This window comes from Lutjanus erythropterus, chromosome 10, assembly GCF_056507025.1.
Source record: "Lutjanus erythropterus isolate fLutEry1 chromosome 10, fLutEry1.hap2, whole genome shotgun sequence".
Classification (NCBI taxonomy): Eukaryota; Metazoa; Chordata; class Actinopteri; order Lutjaniformes; family Lutjanidae; genus Lutjanus; species Lutjanus erythropterus.
The window spans coordinates 26,951,890-26,973,163 of record NC_139326.1 but is presented as its reverse complement, the minus strand read 5'-3'; the positions used below and the strand labels follow the sequence as shown (position 1 = coordinate 26,973,163).

Sequence of the window (21,274 nt, the reverse complement as noted above, 5' to 3'; positions counted from 1 at the left end):
ATTCACCAAAAAGTGCTGACACTGCACTTTCATACATATGCAAAAGAAAACAATACAAGCGAACTTCGATAAAATTAAGAAATGCATGTGTGAAAGTTGAGCCTGTACTGTTAACCATTAAAATAAACAAATGTAAAATGGAAATCTATAGGGAAATATAAATTGCTGGAAGAACCAGATCAATACTACATGAGCATACTACTATACCAATACAAAGAAACCACTACAATAAAACTATCACTATGTAGAGACTATGTTTCACCAGCTCACTGAAATACTAACTGACATGTAAAGTCACAGGACAAATATTTCTGTTAAATGACTTTAACCGAGAAGCCAAGATTTTAAAGCTTGGTAAATCAGTGTGTGCTTTCACAACAAATGAAGGAAGACATCTCTACAACTGATATCTCAAAAACTCACACCAAAATAAACTAGGTGAATAAATACCACGACAGGCCAGAGGAAAAATCTACATTTTGGGGTGAACCATCCCTTTAAATGTAAAAATTAAAATACTATTTAATTTGTTCATCTATAATTTTTCCTAAAAAATACATTTTATATGTAGTATGTAACAAAGCTGGACATGAGAAAAATTCCAGCACATTAGGGCATGGAAAAAAACCTGACAAATAACTGCAGAGAGTCTGAGGCTCGTCTTCCACACAACTTGTCCTGGACTAACAGACAATTCACTGCTATCATCACTATGGAGATGAGGACCTGTCAGTCTGGTCTGCTGAGGATGGGAAGCCCAAGATGTGACCTGTAAATATCTCCATAGATATCTCTTCTGGGATCGCATGCTCCAGTGAGCATTCTGAAACTCCACCTAGACACACACATATCAAAAACTGATGATGTTTTTTAGCCATTGTGTGAATTGTTCATGGTTTGTAAGTGAGTTTTCCTTTTACATACTGTCAGGTTTATGAATGTCATGCTCAGAACATCCTCCCTCTGCTTCTTCCTCCTCTTCATTGAGGCCCAAAAGTGTTGTGAAACACTCTGCCACCTCTTCCTCTGTCATGCATTCTCCTGTCAAAAATATCAGAATTATGCATATGTTGGAGTTTGTGCCACTTTGATACTGAAGCACTGTAAGTAGAAAAGTAGAAAGAGAGAATCAAGATTAGATCAAGAACAGATTAATCATTTACTGACAGAATAGCAGGCAGCATACTGTACCTCGAGTCTGTAGAAGCTCTAGCAGCTTATGTCTCTGCAGAACAGCCTGTCCTGTACTATCACAGACACCAAGGATGGGAAAAGCTTGGGCAAGCTCTTTGCTAAAAATGCCAAAGGCTGGGCGATGGTTGACATACAGCTTGATAAACTCCTCCAGATCGATGTCAGTTACATATTTTCCTGTTTCGGCATACTTGCTGAACTTGACCTCGTTATGCATATCTTCTATCTAATGAAAATAATAAAGCAATTTGTAAATAGGTTTGAGATATAAAACAACTTTTTTGTAATGTTTTTACTGTCAGATAAAGCTATATTTGCTGTTGAAGAATGTCATTTCACTTATACACATTGTACCTCTTGCTCAGAAGGGAAATAGGCCAAAGCTCTCATTAGAGAGGGAACCTCTGACAGGGGGATTTTGGTAGACACTTGTCGTTTCTTCAGTGAGTCAATGCCTTGATGGCAGATTTGGCAGTAATAGAAGAAGTCTTCCATCTCCTGAAGACAGAAAAGTGATAATCTATGGTTAAAATGGTATTAGAAATGACAGTCTAAAACTCATAGCTGGGGAAAAATGGAACTCCGAGTAAAAAATTGTGTCTTAATCTTTGTATAATCCAGAAGCACATATGAACAGTTTTGTTCAATAGCAAGAAGACAACATTTGTATGTTGAATGTTATATTTTGCCACAAATAAATCCAAAACAGTCACCCACCAACCTTTTCCATATTATTTCTGTAACAATAAAAGTTACAGTGCAGTAATATTACCAAAGAGAAAGAAAGTAGCCACAATAATAATACAAGAGAAACTCTGTAAAGTTAGAAAAAATTGCTTATCTGAACCTGTCATCTTAAACATCACAACAAACTGGTTTAAAGCAGAAATCACTACAAACTGCTGGAAGAACCAGATCAATACTACATGTGGCCACTACTAACACAAAGGCTCAATAAAACTCTCACTGTGTAGAGAAATTATGTTCCACCATCACACTGAAATACTAACTTGTTAGTAAAACAACAGGACAATGTTTATAGGAAATAACTTTAACCTAAAAACCACATTTTAAAGCTAAGTGAATCAACATGACTATAACAACCTTGATGAAACAAAATATGGGCAAAGAGGACACATCTTTCGCATGTCAAGTTAATGGAATAATCTGTGGCCAGTCACTTAACACTCAGCAGTTGTAGGGGACAAGGAAAATATTTAACTTACCCTGTAGAACCTGCCCTCTCTGCCTCCCTCTAAAAGAGTGTAAAATGGTTCCATGTCCTTTCCTCCCAAAGCAGCTGCTGCCTCCAGTGCACTGCATTCACATCAAGAGAGAGGACAACCTTAAGATGACATGATCACACTTGTGCACATGAATTGGTTCTAGTTGTCAGGTTGTTACTACTAAACCTTACTTTAAGCTTATCTTCCATGCCATGACAGTGCAGTCAGATCCCCCTGCAGTGAAAACAAATTGGCCGTCGTAGGAGCAGGCAAAAGCAGACACCCCTGTCGGATGGCATATCAAAGCATTGGACTTGTAGGGGTTCCCATCCAGAGGCAAAATCTGTAGACCCACCTGGGAATCATACACAATCTTAGTGTGGTAATATCAATAATGGTAATCAGTGTGTCTTCTTGCAAAAAAAGCACTGGGCTTACAACACAACTAAATTTAAATGTGGTTAAGAAGCCCAGGGGTGTGTCTCACAAAGCAACACTAATTTCCTCTGCAAAGATATCAAAATAGCACAATAAACAAGCTCAAGAGCCAATTTTATTTACTTTTTTTTAAACTTTACTCTCAGCTGCAGACTTTGACAACAATAGCATTATAGGTTAGTCAGAAATTAAAAGGAAAAAGCAGGGCTGGAGGTGCTGACAACAACAAAATGAACATGTAATCAGAAAAAAACCCACAAGTGTTTGTGGTAGTGACAATACTGCACTTAACCTGCAAAAATATGATCAGAGATATTTTATTAAAACTGACAAGAGAAACAACAGGGTGTTGTTATTTTTTGTTAACAAAATGTACAGGGCGCATACAGATTTTTAACAGTAAAAATTCATTTACTTTTCAATCACTTTTGAGGTACCTAAACCAAAATTTTCCAGACTCTTGAAACCTTTATCCTCACATTTAAAAATATAAATGCAATTGCAAGAAATTCCTTAATACCCACAGTAATCAATGTATACTGTCACTTTGTTTATTTTATTGTATATTTGAATGTTTGTTAATTTCCAGAATGAGGGATCAAAAGAAGACTTATCTAGCTGAAAAATACAAACATGAGGACAGGTTTGGTCTTTTGTTTTTTTTCATTTCAAATATTAAACATTTTTTAGTGTGCACGAGTGTGTAGATGGGACACCAAATTACATTATGTTGGAGTATATTTCAAGGAGTGTATAAATTCAAGCATATTCCTAACCTTGAAAATAGAACAGTTAAAATCAAGCATTTTCCAAAAGTCTTTATGCAAACACTGAAGACATGTAAGACAAACACTTGTGGTGTGTTTTTTAAGAGCAATAAATTACTTATTTTATACACAGAGCCCCATTTTGATTTTATGGCATATGCTATTTCACAAATGTTACAAACAGATTACTTAATCAAATGCTACAAATGAAGTCCAGTACTGACCTTGTCCTCTGTGATGTATGCCAGGTAATACGGGCTTGTCTCTGGTTCATTAGACATGGGAAGGACTACAACTTTCTTGATGGGGGAGCCATATGCTGGACCGAGGAGAATCTTTCTGTTTTTGTAAAACACACATATACTTTACTACAACATTCTATTTTTCCAGTACATGTAAAGACAATACTTGAAGAAATATACTATACAGTAATCTGATCTTATCACAGGATTTCACAGACCTGCACATCTTTGTAGTGCTGTTGAAAAGTTTCATCTTGTATTGGTCTGAGGCAACAAGAAGAAATTGCTCTGAAGTGAGGGGAGGATACCAAGTCATGCATGTTGGCACAGCGCTTTGCTCAATGCGCTCTGAGCTCAAGATGAGAAGCTTATTCACATTACTGTGTTCCAGATCATAGTCCACCTATTATTTAACCCACACAAGCACAAAGAGGTGTCTGCTAAACATTTGGCACAAAACACAGTATCAAAAAACACCTAAACTAGTTCACAGTCTTAAAACCTTGACAAAACTGACTAACCAGCTGGCGGTCCATTCCCAGAGAAAGCAGTCTGGGTTGGGTGCTGTCCAGATGAACGCCAAAGAGAAGATCTTTGATGGGCTTGTAGTGTGAGCAGTATCTGCCCAAAAACGTCCAGTGAGGCAAAGAGTCTTTATTTTTCTGCAAGCGGAACACTGTCACAGCTTTTCCGGCATCCTAACAATAAGGACATAAAACATAAATGTCACGTGCAGGGTTTCTGCAGGTATGAACAAGTCAAATTTCAGACTTTTACAGACCACTTTAAAACCATTAGTAAAGCAATTTAAAACATATTTTACATCCATACTGTCAAAAAAAAGTTAATGCACAGGTTACATTAGTGGTAAATGGTTCAATGTTTCTTTTGTGATCAATACAATTTCTTCCTAAAACACATTTAAAGGAGACAGAAATTAATGCAACTTAAAAATGCAATGTTAATTCAATACATTTTTAAGACATGTCAAAATTGCATTTAAGACATTTTAAGACCTAATATTTAGATCATTTAGACTTTGAAGCCCTGCAGAGACCCTCTGAAGCACAGAGGTAGCACAGATCTGGCATAAATGGCAAACAGTATATCACAGATTCCAGTCTAGAACCACTGTTTCTAATAACAAAGTTCAGATATTTTACACTTGATAATCCAAAAGGGCTTGCTCACCGCAGTGGCGAGATACTTTGAGTCTGAGGAGAAAGTGATGTGATGGATGCTGTCTTTAGTGTAATGGAAACACTCCTCTGGATCACTTTGTAAAGTGATGGAATTCAGTATGTGAACAGCTCCACTGGCAAAACCAACTGCTAGGTATAATCCTGTTAAAAGACAGGTAGATAACTCTTAACATCACAGAATTACACGAAAAATTCATGCAGCAGCTGGGTGATACTCTGGTTATATGCAACATAACTGGTGTTACCCAACAAAGACATTCAGTAAAGCATCTTGGCTCACCTTTAAGGTCAAAAGTGATGCACTGAATCTGTTTCTCTGTCTTAAAGGCCTTGCTGCAGAATATCACTTTGCTGTTATAGTCCCACAATTTTAAAACACCCCTTTGATTGCCAATGGCCACCACTGGTTGTTTGGGGTGGCAGGCCACTGCATGCAGAGCCTCACTATCCTCATTTATCAGGATTTGTTTAGTGCCTTTCTGTGTATTCACATGTACAACTGCAGAAGTGACTGTGGACACAACAAAGTTCCTGCAGAAAGATCAGAGAAAAAGATCAGAGAAAGGTCAGCTTGGCTAGAATTCACAAAACAGTTTAGACTGAAGACATAAATGATTGTTCACTCTACAAATACATATCTGCAACACTTTTGTTTTTGCTCCCATTTTCATTAGTTAAAGTAAAAAAATCTAAGACTTCTTATATGCACACTAAAGGCTTATTTCTCTCAAATTTTGTTCATAAACTTGTTCAAATCTGTGTTAGTGAGCACTTTGCCAATATAATCCATCCACATGCCAGGTGTGGCATATAGAGATGCTGATTAAACAGCATGATTATTAGGTGTGCTTTGGACTGGCCACAATAAAAGGGTACTCTAAAAGTTCTACCTTGAAAAGATAAGATATAGGTTACAAGACATTTACCCATTTTTCCCACAAAGCAAAGTTCCTGGCATAAAGAGGGACTGGTTCAGGTTAGGGTAAGAATAGAGGATACACACTGATGTCACTTTCCTACCAGGACACACCTCATCAATTGGCCTGAGTGGCAAAACATCCTGCAACATGGCTGGCTTTAGTAGGGGAAACTGCAAAACCAGGAGCAAAATAATCAAATATCGACGTAAATTAAAGGCAGTCAAGCTTGACAGTAATCCTTATGACTTACCAGGGAAACGGTGGTCCATGGATATTAACAGGTTTCCTGACATTTACATTTACCTGTTTTTGACACCAGGGACATACACAAAGCAAAGACAAAACAAAAGTGGTTGCTTGGTTGTAAAGTTACTTCAAGGCGAGATTTGTTGTCTACATCAAAGTAATAGGGACAACTAAGGATATTCTGGTTGTTTGTGGACAAGTCTTTACAAATATTTCTTCTTTTATAGCATTATTGGAGAAGCATGTTTGCATGCATCAAAGGTAAGGACTTCCGATGCGATGTGCGATTGTTCCACGGAATATAAATGACAGATGCTAAATATTAAATTCATAACTAAGATTAGTCAATACAGTATATAAGTTAGGGTATGATTTTTTCCAAAAATCCAACATACCTGACACAAAAAGGCAACTGCAAATACAAATTTCAGTGCCTGGATTCTAGGATTGGACAATTGGACAAATATATCACTTACTGACAATGGGCTGAATCCTGGATCGTATAATTGTATGCATTGTACGTAACGTAGTGAATTAGCTGCTTGCACGTATCTCCTAGATGAGACTTGAGAAGACAGGAGGAGGTGGGAGGGGGATAAAGATATCGCCAGTGGATAAGCTTGCAATGGTTGGTTGGAAACATATCACTCAACCATGCTGGATGCCAGCTGCTTCTGTGAATTGTAACAAGTTATTTGCTTCTTTTTTCTTTAGCTCTTGGCAGTTTGTAAAGAGGTTGCTCCAATTTCTTGTTGAAACTAGTTGTAAAGTCGACTGAACAACATCTCTTTCTCATTTGTAACTGCAGTGACTTCGCCTACTGTGATGTCACGTGCATACCTCTATATCAGGACAAGCCAGTCAGAGGCATGTGATCAAGATAAAACTGACTGCACATTTTAGAGTGATCTTTCACTGTTTAACCAGCATCTCTATATGCTGGTGTGTGATATGATGGATTACTTGTCAAAGGACTAGTGTTCACAAACATGCATTATGAGAAATTTATGAACAAACTGTGAGTAAAATAAAGCTTTTCTGTGCACAGATATTTTTCACTTCAACAAATGAAAAATGGGAGCAAAATCAAAAGTATTGAGTATATTTCCTCTACCTGATGATTAACGGTTTCAATTCCAGAGGGCAGTCCTTCAGGTATCCCTCTGTACACTCTTTGGAAAAGGAAATGGAAACAATAGCGCCTAGGTCTAATTCATTGAACGAAGTCAGAAACAGGAATTTTTCATCATAAAACTTGATATGGCCCAGAGTGTCACCAGTGACAATAAAGCTGTGATATCAAACAACACACAAAGAAAGAGAGATTAAAGGTCAATATATGCATGCCACTTTTATGAGACAATAACAATGAATATTTCTGGCTATGGTTACCTGTCAGTTACAGTGAGAACAGTGATGGGATCATCTTGGAAGCGAATGGTCTTGACTCTTTTTTTGGGGAAGCTTTGGTTTGCAGCCAAGTCTTCCATCACATCCCACACCATAAGGCAGCCTGCTGTGGTCGCTATGAGGACCTCAGGCTTGCTCCAGTGAAATGCTGACTGGCTGAGTGACCTGCCAGCTATGTTGACAGTTTTTGAAGTGTCAGTAGCATCGGATCCGCCGCTGACTGTCTTGTGGAACTACGGTGAACAGTTAATACAAACAAAATATCTATCAAAATACTCTTTGCATAAAAGACAGAAAAATCTCTGACAATATGATACCATCTTCTACAAATGTTTCTTTTTTATGATTTTATTACCCTTTTACAGTTCAGGGCAAAGTAATGCAGACTTCCCAGGGCCTTAAAAAAGACCAGCAAATATACACGTTACGATTGTATTTCAATAAAAAGGAACATGGGGACTCACCCTGCTGTAAACTATCACATGACTTTCACTTCCACTGAGCAGCTGAGTGCTATCGTTTGGATTAAAAATGATGTAGCCCTGAAAAACAATCCAATATTTGAATGGTTGATCTCCTGAATGCCATATCCACCAACCAACTTTGGTGACGTTTAAATGTTAAAAAGAGACAGAGGTTACTTACTTGAAAACCATGTTTTGGATTGACTACTGTCGACCACAATGGCTTTTCTGTTCCATTTGTCCAATCCCAAATACAAACGCACTGTGAAAAGATCATCACATGGTGAATAGATAGTGAATAGATGGAAATCTTTATTCTAGTAAGACATTAACTGTGTCATGCTGTTAAATCCAGCTTGAAATACAGTAGTAATCATCTAAGCCGTTGTGTTTCGTGTGCTTGGTATTTTAAGAGTATATCAAGAAAGAGTGCAGAGTTCTGAGGTATTGACAATCTCTCTATAAAAGCACACAATCTGTCTGTCTGACTGTCTGTCTCTCACATATCTTGAGATCCAAAGCCTGGAGTCCTTCATGTGGTGGTGAGGTTTGAGGGGGGAGGTTGTGCAAAGAAAACTGACCCTCTAAAACTCACCAAAATAATGAGAGCGCAAGTTGGTTGAACACAGTATGTGAGAGTGCTTATGGACGGTAGCTTTTTGATTAGCTGAATGTCTGAAAGAGTGTAACGGCTCAGTTAAAAATGCTGAGAGAATGATGAGAGGAGCCGAGAAAAAAAAGACAAAAACAACCTCGAAGGAGAACAAAGAAAGACTTTGTGCCAGTGGAAACCAATAGCAAACATAATATGTGCTGCTTGGGTTTGTTGCTAAAATTGTCCAAAAAAAAAAAAAGATTTGGATTTATTTTTATTTGGGTTTATAAAGTATAATGTGAGGGAATTTATCTGAAAGGTGATGAAATGCATCAACTGCCAAGAGTTTGGGCACATAGCCAAAGTGTACGTGGGTCAACGAAGGTGTGCAAGGTGTGGTGGTGATCACAAATATGGAAAGTGTGGGTCGAGAACAAAATTGAACTGCTGTAAGAAGCAAACACAGTGTAGCATACTGGGGCTGTAAAGTAATGAAGCGAGCAGCTGCAGTACAGCAGATAAGGGTAAAGGAGAAAGTTTCATATGCTGAGGCAGCCAGGACAAGCTGACTGACAGGCAGGGGTGGGGAAGGAGCATGTGGCAAGTGTCATGCAAGAAGTTGGAAAGACAGTGTAAGAGAAAAAGAAGCTGGTGACATTCATAGCAGGAGGAGAATGTGGCTGCAGATGTAAAAACTAAATCAGAGAGAATCTAAATTATAGTCAAAGCAGCTGTCTATCATCTACATTTGAAAAGTGTAAGGTGGGAGAAAGTAAGAGATGAATTAAGTATTCAGGATAGTCAAGAAGATCAATATATTTCTTAATATTAATAACGCTTCTAACCCAATGCAGGAAATTTGATTGCTAATGAGCAGAGTTCGAACAGTTCATTTACAGCCAAAAGGAAAAACCTTGTTGTGTATCCAAGAATCATGGCTAAAGCTAGTTATTGATATTGATAAAGTATAAATGTCACTATTATCATGTCAATAAGAGACGTTTTTTGGTACTCTTACATGTAATATGACAGAAAGTAATTTGGTGGTGCCACGCTTTTGACCTTCATTACATCATTACTTCAAAAATTAGAGTGAGACTGTGTGTCTATTTCCTTTTCATTGTCAAAAAAGATCAGAAAGTGCCACAAAACCACAGATCGTAAATTTGCCTTTATTTTTCCCTAGATTGTGGATTTTGTTATCTAAACTAAAGAACATTTCTTTAATGTTTCATTAATCAGTCCATTCCAACCGTGTTGTCATACTCACTTGAACTTCCTCAGCTCCAAGGGTTACCAGATGTTTTGCGTCTCTTGAAAATGCCATTGCAGTGACGCACCCCTCAGGGTGGCAGTCGAACATTGTATGCACAGGAATGCTGGAAAAATCACCATATGTGTGATAACCAACAAGAGCAAAGGTTAATATATTCAAGTGCATTCATACATGTAGAATCAAGAGCTACCCAGAATAGGAGTCCCATATCATCACTGTGCTTGTTGGCCCCTTGTCTGCTGTTGCAATCCAGCGTCTGTCTTCACTCACACACATACATGAGATGGGATGGCAGTGACCCTGGAAAGATTTAGTATATACTACAGTAGGCTTAAATTGACACCGTAACATGATGCTGTCTCATCTCCTTTGTGTTACATGTGTCCCAAGAAGGCAAAAACTGACAGTGGCTGACTGATTTTTACCTGAAGTACATGCTGGGAGTTTGAGGTGTGATTGTATATTATCCCAATATGAGCTCCAGCATAGAGGACCACCAGCTGATCGTGGTCTTGCAGACTGTAGGCAGGAAGAGCTGGATTCATCCCAAATACCCATTCCAGTGACTGAATAAAGAGCAAATTTGTACTGTAATGAGCCTGTGAAATTCATAGTTTATTAACCCTTTTACCTAAGGAAGAACATTCTGGTTGAGGTGATCATTTTCCTTGAAACTTCATTGACATCGAGTGCAGAGGATTAATATACAGTGGTGGATGAAGTATTCTAGGGCTGCAACTACCAATTATTTTTATTGTTAATTAATCAGTTAATTATTTTCTTAATTGATCAATTAATAGTTGTTTGTTTTAAAATGTCAGAAAATAGTGACAATGTCAATCAGTGTCTCCCAAAGCCCAAGATGACGTCCTCAAATGTCTTGCTTTACTCACAACTTAAAGATATTCAGTTTACTGACAGAGAGAAGTGAAGAAACCAGAAAATGCTCACATTTAAGAAGCTAGAATCAGAGAATTTGGACTTTTTTTTTTCTGAAAAAGGTTACTCAAACAGATCAATCAATTATCAAAATAGTATGTGATTAATTTAATAATCGATTAATTGTTGTAGCTCTAAAGTATTCAGATATTTCAAATAAAAGTACTAATAGCATACTGTAAAAATGTTTGCCACAAGTAAAAGTCATGCAAATCGCAAATGTTACTTAAGTAAAAGTATGTAAGTATGATCAGGAATATGTACTTTAAGTATTAAAAGTAAACATACTCAACCTCTACTACTTAAAAATGCCCGCTGTGACTGTTATACTATTATATCATTAAATTATTAATTATGCATCACTGTAAAAGTAAAACATTAAAACAAATGTAAAATTAAATGCAAAAACATTTTACTGTAATAGCTGATTGAGATAGAGTTAATTTTCAAGTATTTGATACAGGACTGCAACTTGTGATTATTTTTATCAATTCAAATGTTTCGGGAAACGTTTCTGCATGAAAAATGACTCAAACAATTACCTAAAAAATTTGAAAGATTTGTCAATCCACTACTTGATTAATCGACTAAAGAGTTCACCTGTACTTGTATAAATTGTTGGGTAGGTTTGTTTATTTATTACAGAACCTTATTTTATAAACTCTTCACATGTTGTTATAATAAAAATTAATCATCACTTGTAAATAACTAGTAACTAAAGCTGTCAGTCAAATATAGCGGAATAAAAAGCACAATATTTCCCTCAGAAATGTAGTGGAGTAGACGTAGAAGTTAACATGAAAAGAAAATACTGACGTAAAGTATAAGTACATCAAAACTGTACTTACAGTACTTGAGTAAATCTACTTAATTACATGCCACTATTGTCATTATACACATAGTATAGTAATACAAATACTCATTAAGTATAGTTTAGTATAATTGGGTTTAGTATAATTACACACATTTGACAAGACACGCTTACCAACGCATGTGTTCTAGAGGGAGTGATCTTGAAAAGTGTGTCCCTGGTTGCAGTGTGGACCTGAGACTGTCCGCTCATCCTGACCGCCTCTGTTTCTTCTTGAACTCCTGCCCTCCTGCTGCACTCTGCCTTAGCTTCAGCATCTGACATGATGTCTAACCACGCACTTAAAGTCTCGGACAGTTAACCTTTCTTTGTAATAACTTCATGTGGATTCCCCTCCTCGTTCTGTCTCTGCTAACGGCAAAATCTAGGTTAGCCGACGAGTAAAGCTAGCTTCAATTAGTTTTAAATGAACCGCAAACACATCACTGCAATATCAGCTTTGGTTTAATATGCAACAGTAAATATCTAATAAATAAAGCTGTTTAGTTAAAAAAACAATCTTTCTAATATAGCTAAAAAGCAGCTAGTCTTACTTGGTCTACTACTCTCTTTAACGTTCGCATCGTCGAAGCGTCTGGTTGCCTAGTTACCGTTCAGTGAAGCGCGCTACAACGAAACACAGGCGTTTGGGTTGGACATTTCAAATTAAAAGCACGGTTCATCACAGACTTAATCTATTGGGTGCAGTTACCAGTTACTCTGCAAAAAGAGATTTCACATGCAACACATGTAACGATCCCACAAACTAAGGCTGCAACTAACGATTAACTCCATTATCAATTAACTTGCTGATTATTTTCACAATCACTTAGTCACATAATCACAATCATTCAGTCTATAAAATGACAAAAGAAACTGTGTTGTCATCACAGTTTCCTAGAGCCCAAAGTAATGCCTTCAAATTGGTTATTTTTTCCAACCAATAGTCCAAAACCGAAAGACTCTTCACTCTCATAAATTACAAAGAAAAGCAGCAAATTCTTTGGATTTTTTGAACCTGGAACCTACAAATGTTTGACTTATTTGCTTGAAAAATGACTCCACCCATTGATATGAAAATGTACTTCGCTTCCTGTATGAACACACTGTAAGATTTAGCCGTCTATAAGCACTGTAAGTTTTTTTTTGTTTTTATACATTGAATTCATTTTTTGATTACATTTCTGTTTTTTTTTTTTTTTTTTTTTGTTTGAATGCCTTTTATTTCTATACATTTCTGTATAATCTGTGAACTGTTGAATCTAAACTCATTTCAGCTCATCGCTTTTGTCCTTGTCGCCGTGCATTATTTTGAAAGTAATTACCGGAAATGTTAGTATTTTGTAATGTGACTTGTCATTTTCAAACTTTGCTTGCAGTTCCTATATTTTACCACTGGAGGTCAGTAAAATATCCTGATTATTGAAATGATATGTAAATTACGAAACTGTGAATACTGGGAACAGAAGGACATTTCTGTCAGGATTAAATTTAGACGATTTGGAAGTATTTTCATCAGACGAAACAGATTTTAACCGATTAAGAGACGAAATAAAGTACTAAGTAACTGCTTCAGTTTGGTCAATGTATTTTGAAAGTACTTACCGGAAGTTCTGTTATGATCTTATTGACGTACGCTTAACTAAATTAAAGTGTCTTGCAGTTCCTCGCTTTGACCACTGGAGGGCAGTGAATACTCATGACTCTAAACGATTCTTGTATTGTAGGCCTAATATGTTATATCTTAAGCATGAAATAGTGTTTAAATACATGAATTTGAGAGGTGAGAAGTTTTTTGGTCAGGACTTAAGTAATTTAGTAAATTTAGACAATATTTTCAAAATTATTTTCGCAAAAATAAATAAATAAATAAATAAATAAATTAATTAATTAACAAACAAATAAGTCAAATGTGTTATAAAATATGTGATCCATAAATGATTAGAAATATATGTCCTCGGTGAAAAAAAAAAAATCTATAATTCAGGTGAAGTGGGCGTTAACCATGTTAACAAATTATACTGTGCTATGTCTAAATCATGAAATAGTGATTTTAATATTTGAATTTGAGGGGAAAGAAGGAGTATTTTGTCAGGGCAGAGTTAATTTAATAAATACTTTCTCAAAAGAAATAAAATGGTTAACAAAGACACAAAAAGGTCAAATATGTTATAGGCATGTGGCCCATAAAAAGTAAGATATACATTTTTTCTTTGTTGTTCCAAAATTGAAAGTCCATCCCACTGGACATCAGGCACGAAGTGCAAGTCATTAATACAGACATAATTAACTTTTGTACTAGCATGAATATAACTAGTCTTGTTGAAAACTCTAGGCTAAATAATGCTAATAATAATCAGCATCAAACCTCTTACGAATGAGCACTTTGAGCGCTTGTCTTTTACAGTAATCAATATCACGTTCCTTTTTGTTAATTTGCTTCTGAATGGTTCAGTTTGGCCACTGTATTTTCTGAAAGCATTACTGCTAGTATGCTGTCATGTCAGCGTTGACAGTGATTTGACCAATTTAATATGTTGTAGTTCGTCACTGTAACCACCGGAGGGCAGCAAACAGCCATATTTGTAAATACTGATGCCCTCTTGTGGTCATAGTGAGTAAATACAATTGCACTCGAGTGGCGTCAAGTTAGACACAATATTATAGTCGTAAATATTAAATATTCAAAATAAAACTTTTATGACGGACAAGGTTTGGTTACGCACTGTGACCACTAATTTTTATCATTATTATTATTATTATTTTTTTTAAGAGAAGAAACATTTACAATCATGCATAGAAATGGAAGTATAAAGCGATAATATACAAGGCACAGTTCGTAGAAAAATAAGAAATTATAAATTATAATATAGAGTAATAAGTAATAGAAAATTAATACAGAAAACAGAAAAGGATTTTTTTTCATGTTTGCCACGTTTAATGTCCCTCAGGTTAGTCAGTGCCAAACACACTTCTCGTGTGAGAAGTTGGATTTCGGATGATAGCCAGTCCTGCCAAAATGTCATTGAGCAGATACAGTGAAAGCTACAGCTATTGTGATCAACATTAAATCTCATTCTTAGCAGTTCATTTTATTGATAATTATTGTCTATAATTTCGAAATGGACTTATTTGGTTTTGGCGTTTCCAGGGTAAGTGATAGATAAAAATTTCTAAAACTGAAGTCAAGGCGGACTGAACCGCATATGGACACTTCCGGTGGAGACCATGAAAATAAAAATATCAAAGTGGGCTGAAAGTGAAGATATTCAAGGTGATACTTTTAGAGGTTATGATCGAGGCAGAAGCGACGTGACGATGTCTGGCTCCTGATTCTCACATGCTGAAGCGAGGAATTGGTACATATTTTCACAGTACTTTTATTTTGAAAGGTCGATTCCGTGTCGAAACATCAATACGTCCAACTTCACAGTTATTTGCTCGAGGCTTTTCCTGTTGCACAGGTTTGAAAGCAGCTGATCTTTTGCCTGCGTGTCGCGCCGTCAATTTTTTATTTAGGGAACTTTCACTTCCCCTGTTTCTTTCTTTCACACTTATTGGCCGCATCTGAAAGATTATTTTTGTCGTCGCTGACGTTAAGATGAGTTTGTGACGGTTAAAACACCAGAAGCTGGAAAAAAAAAAGCACTCCGATAAGGAAGCGGCTAGTTATGATTTCACCAGCTGACAGGTGAGGATGTATTTTAACTATTGGGTTATTATCCTTATGGATGTTTACCGCTTAACTTAAGCGCAGGTTGATGAAGTTTATATCTTTAACCGAAATAAGTTAGTTAAATCGTTGTCAGCTTTAGCTACATGACGTTAGCTAACATTAGCCGGTGTTTCTTATCTCCAATCCCCTCAGCTGACAGTCAGCCACTGCAGAGCTCTTAAACTGATAACTAGACTAGCTACTAGCCAACACTCAACTTTCATCAGCTGTTAGTGTTCATTCATTCATCAGGGAATTAAATCTGAGGTTCAGTTGGCTTTTCTTCTAGTAGGCGCTTTGCGGTAGTTTTAAGTCTAGTATTTCCAAATGGCTTAAATAGTTCATGTGCAGTCACGTGAAAGAGTTAGCGAAGGACGGATATGAAGGCCAAGTGGGAAAAAGAAAAACTCACTGTCAGTGAAGCTTTGCATGATTAGTGGTAGTAATAAGACAATGATAAATTCTTTATTAAAGCTAATCAGCATTCCCTTTTGGATAGATTTATATACAGAACAATATATTTGTCAGTTTTTGGGTCTTATTCCCTGCAGTTCTTGAAATTAGCTGTAGTTTTGATATGAGCAGAATAACCAGAATAACTAATTTCATCCTCTTTATACCAATGGCATTTATAAATAAAACAGTTTCAGCGGGGAGAGTTGTAATCATAGTGTGTATATTAAATAGTTTTTTTTAATAATAGGTATTAAACAATGCTGCATTACTTCATTGTTTTGGTTCTCAAACAGAAGTTGACCTCAAACGGAAAATTCACCAGTTCTGATGTGGAGATCCAGCCAGTGTTGATCCTAAATATAGTCAGCTGAAGCAGTAATTCCCCAGTGTGTGCTATATTGACTAAGAAATCTGTTCTCCTGCTTCCTGAGCTGTGCTGGCAGTGCCTACATGTACCATGATGCATGAGTTTATGATGCCCATGTCCACATTGCCATGTATCAGTACCCTAGCCTATAGCTGTTACTTTTTTACCCAGTGGAGACTAGAAATCCGAGCTGAAGTACCCTGAGGTTCCTCCAACACCAACTACATCACTGTGATATCTCTGGATGCAGGAGGAACAACGTTTTTTGCAGTAGGAGAACTCAGCTTTCTCTTTCAATCTCGCACACATGGAGGAATTCATTGCTTCAGTTGACTACAGTTATCATCAACGCTGAGTGGACATCATATGAAAAGTGCTGAATTGTCCCTTTAAGTTATAAAAGATTGAGAACCCTTGTCCTAGTTGACTGGCGGCATGATACATGATCAGGGCCATAAGATGCTTGAGCTTATGTGCCGAGCTTATGTGCCAAGCTTAGCACAACCAGGCTACAGTTAACGCTAAGCTTGTGCGATTTAGGCCCCTGCAGTCACAAACACAACACAAATTAAATTTCCTTTTAATGTTTTAATTGTCAGAGGTATTATATTACATCTACAGAATATACTGAAAATGTTTTTATGGTTGAAATATTAATTTTATGTCCAACAGGTGGCAGTAGTAGGTGTGACAGCTCTACAATGTGGACAGATAAGCAAAGAGGAATCAGAGTTTCTCAGGAGGAGCTGCTCTGCAAGAACGCCTGTGGGTATTATGGAAACCCTGCATGGCAAGGCTTCTGCTCTAAGTGCTGGAGAGAGAGAGCACGTCCAGCTGGAGCCCCGCGACAAGACACAAGGTGAACACACTGCCTCTAATGGTCATTCAGACTCAAAAGAGCGTAACATTTTTGTTAGCTGTAATGACAATGGTATGGTACCAGCATGATGGTGTCTGTATGTAAATGGGTTAGTGTCTGTTATGGTTACACACAATGAAATAATAGCTTACACATATATCACATAACTATTAATGGACTTCTTAGCATAAATGCTTTGTTAATATAACTGTCTTATATCAGCTTGACACAACCTAAGTGCTTTTGATTTAAACTGGGTTTTGATTTGGATGTTGATTTATTCATTGCAGGCCGAGCAATGATGGAACTCCTCTCACCTTCTCCAAATTTGAGGAGAAGAAAAACACGGAGAAAAGTCGGCGTATAAACACAATGAGGAGACTCTTCTGGGGCAGCCCATCTCCTCCAAAACGTCCAGGTAGTACAGTTTTGTGTTCTTCTCAGCTCCATCATGTCAAAAAAGTATCTGTCAAATGTTTGGTTGTGTTACCTCAGGGTGACTGTCCTGAGCCCCGTCTCATAAAGCATAATCCCCTGTTTCGACCTCAAGTGAGTCAAGACACATTTTTCATTCACATGTCTCATGCAACAGAAACGCTACTATTTGGGTCTTGTGTCCCATCTGTGTCTGACAGGTGTGAATGCCTTCTGTAGCATTATTTAGACTTAAGGTCTAAGGTTTTCCACAGTATGCATATAAAGGCAAGGTTGGTGCCCAGTAAAAAGGCACTAAAACTATATTTTATCCACATTCTGACCTTCCCTTTACCCAGCAGCTGGTAAAACACGAGAACTTATTCTGCGTTTTTTTTTGTGGCCAAACTGTGCATTTACTTCCACTATACAACTTCATTGCTAAACTTTATTCTCTCCTCTCTGATCGGCAACATCTGCCTGTCCTCAGTGCAGCTACCTGCACTTTCTTCTTTTACCAAGTGACTTGTCCAGCAGTGGTTCAATGAATGGAGCCATTTTGAGTGTCATGTTTCAGTTTTAAGCCATGCTACTTCATTTGTTTATTTGTCCCTCTAGAGTCATCTGAAAGCTATACAAATGTGTTAAAAGCCTATCAGAGCCTTGAGCCTGGGGACTTCACTGGTTTCCTAAAGATCCTAAGGAGTCCTCCCTCCCAGCGCATGCAGTCCCGATGTACAGCTTTCCTCAACACAATGGAGGCTTACCATGTAATTATCTGTGTTAAAAATTGAACATGACACTTCGTATAACTTCCCTTTGATATGTGAGAGCTGTTCTGATCCTAGACTCTCATCATCATTACAGGGTCTACCGGTTCAGAAGCAGTCAGATCTTGTACAAGATTTCTACCAGTCTTTTGCTGAATATTTTAGCAGTGAGTACAGATCGGTTTAACACTTCTTGGGTTTTTTTTTTTTAATTCTTAAAACAGTATTAAATTACTTAAGAGTTGTTTTTTTTTATTTTCAGGCTTTCCTGAGGCTCAGGTCACTCAGATAATGGAGCATGTAGAGAAGTTAATAATGACACGGTTGCACAAATGGGTTTTCTGCCATGACAGCTGTGATGATGAACAGAAGGATCTGGCTCTTCAAAGAAGGATACGGTCAGTGAACATCATATACAAGTCACTTGTGCAGTATTTGATCAAAACCTCTAACCTAAAGCCATGTTTGACACAGATGCCTTTGCTTTGCAGATCCTTAAACTGGGTTACTCCACAGATGCTGGGTGTACCTTTTCCTGATAAGAAGACTACAGTCACCAGCGACCCCTTTCTGCCTGCTATAACAGGTGATTCACAATCTAAGCTAACTGGTTGCTTGATGTAGCCATCTAACTCTCCACTAGAAAGCAGAAAGAATGTGTTTTTGCGAAAATCTTGAGCTGCTCCTTTAAAGCTACTACGAGGAACTTTCATACTTTGTTGATTTTTGTCGATCCCCCTACACAAAAGCAGTAATGTTTCCACCAAAATAATTTTAAGGTCTGCCACTAGGTTGGATTCTCTGTGAAATCAGATGAAACAAACCTGTGTTTGCATTTTCTCAGTCAAAAAGTTGTATGTTAGCCAGTTAAAAAGAACCAGGTTGTATTTTGTGGTTAACTATATGAGCAGGTTCATGTAGGAACTACTTTCTTTCTGCAGTTGAATCCACTGGAACTACTTTTTTCCTAATACAAAGAAAGTTTTTCCTACATGTGGATTATCTAGGTAATGATTTTTGGAAAGAGACACTGGTTTTTAAGTTTTTCAAATGTATTTTTTCTGCTGCTTTGAGAACCACAAGCCGTGCCTTTTAGTCCTATTATTTTGAGAGAAGGCAGACATCTCTGTGGTCGATATCTCCAAAACTCTGCAACTCATACCAAAACATTCTAGATGGATAAATAGCACTACAGGCCAAGAGTGAAATATATAATTTTGATTTTGGGGCGACCTATCCCTTTCAGCCCATGAGAGAAAGTAGTATGTTTCCCATATGCTGCAGACATCATTGAAGGGATAGTTCACACAAAAATGAAAATTCAGTCATCATCAACCCACCCTCATGATGATTGAAGGTCGGGTTTAGCTTGTTTAGTCCACAAAACACTGCTGGAGTTTCACAGGAAAGCTGTGTTGCAGAATGTGTGGTGTGACAGCCTGGCAAAAACAACAATTTTACCTTACAGAACATGGGAGTTGCTGCTCTACCACTGACTCCATTGGTTAGTTTGTTTTTGTTATTACGTGGGTTTGTTCTTTTTGCCAGAAAGCAAAAAGAATGTATTTCCCAAAATGTTGAACTACCCCTTTAATCTCATGAGCGAATGTATTATGTTTCAAATATGCTGTAAACATCATGAAAGGGTCTGTCTTTGACATTTTGTTCTGTCCTACATTTTTTAAACAGCCATAATTGAGATGGATGCCAAACGAGCGCCTCAGGACAAACTTGCATGTGTGTCCAAATGCAGTCAGCACGTCTTTGAAGCGCTCTCCACGTCGAACAGTGAACCCGCTAATGCTGATGACTTTCTGTCAGGCCTGATTTATGTGGTCCTGAAGGCCAATCCACCTCGCCTACACTCCAACATGCAATATGTGATTCGTTTTGGTCTCCCTCACAGTCTGATGGCAGGAGAGAGTGGCTACTATTTCACAAATTTAGTAAGTTTATTGGCAAGTTACTCAGTCAGCGTACACCGCATAGCACTCTGTGACAAGGCTGTTTGATCACTCATGCCTTTACTTTGTCCCCTGTTTTAGTCTTGTGCAGTGGCCTTCATTGAAAAACTGGATGGACCAGCACTCAACCTCAGTCCAGAAGAGTTCGACGGCTACATGCTCCGTCAGCGTGCTCCTTCTGCGGGAACCAAAAGGCAGCAGGTTGCCCGTAACACACAACACCTGTTAGAAGAGCTCAAAGGCAGACAGGAGAAGCTTGACCAAGGGATGGATGCTCTCAACCTGCAACTACAAAAGTGGGTCGAAGCAGTTCATTCGCAACTGGATGAAGCAACAACCCAGTTTGCTCTGGTACAGAAGGAGGTAACAGCTCAGGGTGAGCTCTCACAGGCCTTTTCATCTTCAAGTTATGGTGAATCACTGCAAGGAGATGATAAAGACCAGTCAGTATTGGTGCTGACAGATCAACACGCAGGTCCAAAAGATACAGACTGTTAGCTGTCTTAACAAAACACTTAATCTGGTACTTGACTCCTTTTATTAATCAGCACTAAATTTTGTTGGCCGCAAAACAAACAGATTCACATTCCACTGCCACATTTTCACAAGTTGGAACCAGAGAAAGCTGGGATTTGTCTGCCTATTAAACATGAAGGAAAACTTTTTGTATTTAGTATCACGGGGCACACAGGTTTTTTAACAACTTATAAGAAATGAGTTGCACTTGTGTCCTGTTTCAGGATGAAGGCAATTAAAATACATTTTTGTAGTAATAGATGTGATCCGGATTAATATTTAAGCACTCAGGGTACACAGCACTTGGAGATATCACATAACACTTAAAGAGTACTTATTTAATATTCACCTTTTTCTAATAGTGTATACCTATGTGCCTATCTGTAGACCACTGTGAAATGATATAATATGCTACAGGAGAAAATGTTCAATGACAGTTTTAGA

The 21,274-nt window shown here is 37.6% G+C and overlaps 2 protein-coding genes across 2 annotated transcripts; one reads left to right on the top strand and one right to left on the bottom strand.

Annotated features, from left to right (window-relative positions):
• Positions 1-369: 369 nt before the first annotated feature.
• cfap251 (cilia and flagella associated protein 251) lies at positions 370-12,177 on the bottom strand. The gene is made up of 20 exons (XM_084729577.1): positions 11,905-12,177; positions 10,406-10,546; positions 10,171-10,280; positions 9,975-10,083; positions 8,291-8,371; positions 8,110-8,187; positions 8,001-8,042; positions 7,628-7,869; positions 7,350-7,526; positions 5,350-5,600; positions 5,059-5,210; positions 4,389-4,565; positions 4,086-4,270; positions 3,850-3,964; positions 2,612-2,775; positions 2,421-2,511; positions 1,549-1,692; positions 1,192-1,420; positions 925-1,041; positions 370-835 (listed from the first exon to the last, which is right to left on the bottom strand). The coding sequence occupies exons 1-20, from the start codon at positions 12,052-12,054 to the stop codon at positions 711-713; spliced, it is 2,880 nt and encodes a 959-aa protein (XP_084585703.1). The 5' UTR covers positions 12,055-12,177; the 3' UTR covers positions 370-710.
• Positions 12,178-15,217: 3,040 nt separating this feature from the next.
• LOC146320539 (rab5 GDP/GTP exchange factor-like) lies at positions 15,218-21,272 on the top strand. Its single transcript, XM_084728831.1, has 9 exons — positions 15,218-15,460; positions 16,980-17,166; positions 17,457-17,584; positions 18,199-18,350; positions 18,448-18,517; positions 18,613-18,748; positions 18,842-18,936; positions 20,040-20,296; positions 20,396-21,272. The coding sequence occupies exons 2-9, from the start codon at positions 17,009-17,011 to the stop codon at positions 20,810-20,812; spliced, it is 1,413 nt and encodes a 470-aa protein (XP_084584957.1). The 5' UTR covers positions 15,218-15,460; positions 16,980-17,008; the 3' UTR covers positions 20,813-21,272.
• The last annotated feature ends 2 nt before the right edge of the window (positions 21,273-21,274 follow it).

Excerpts from the sequence above, each read along its gene's own strand:
- cfap251 (XM_084729577.1), bottom strand. The coding sequence starts at position 12,054 with ATGTCAGATGCTGAAGCTAAGGCAGAGTGCAGCAGGAGGGCAGGAGTT. Across the intron at positions 10,084-10,170 it reads ATATGGGACTCCTATTCTGG|CATTCCTGTGCATACAATGT; the intron begins GTAGCTCTTGAT and ends TGATTTTTCCAG. Across the intron at positions 2,776-3,849 it reads CATACATCACAGAGGACAAG|GTGGGTCTACAGATTTTGCC; the intron begins GTCAGTACTGGA and ends TATGATTCCCAG.
- LOC146320539 (XM_084728831.1), top strand. The coding sequence starts at position 17,009 with ATGTGGACAGATAAGCAAAGAGGAATCAGAGTTTCTCAGGAGGAGCTG. Across the intron at positions 18,351-18,447 it reads ACACAATGGAGGCTTACCAT|GGTCTACCGGTTCAGAAGCA; the intron begins GTAATTATCTGT and ends TCATCATTACAG. Across the intron at positions 18,937-20,039 it reads CTTTCTGCCTGCTATAACAG|CCATAATTGAGATGGATGCC; the intron begins GTGATTCACAAT and ends TTTTTTAAACAG.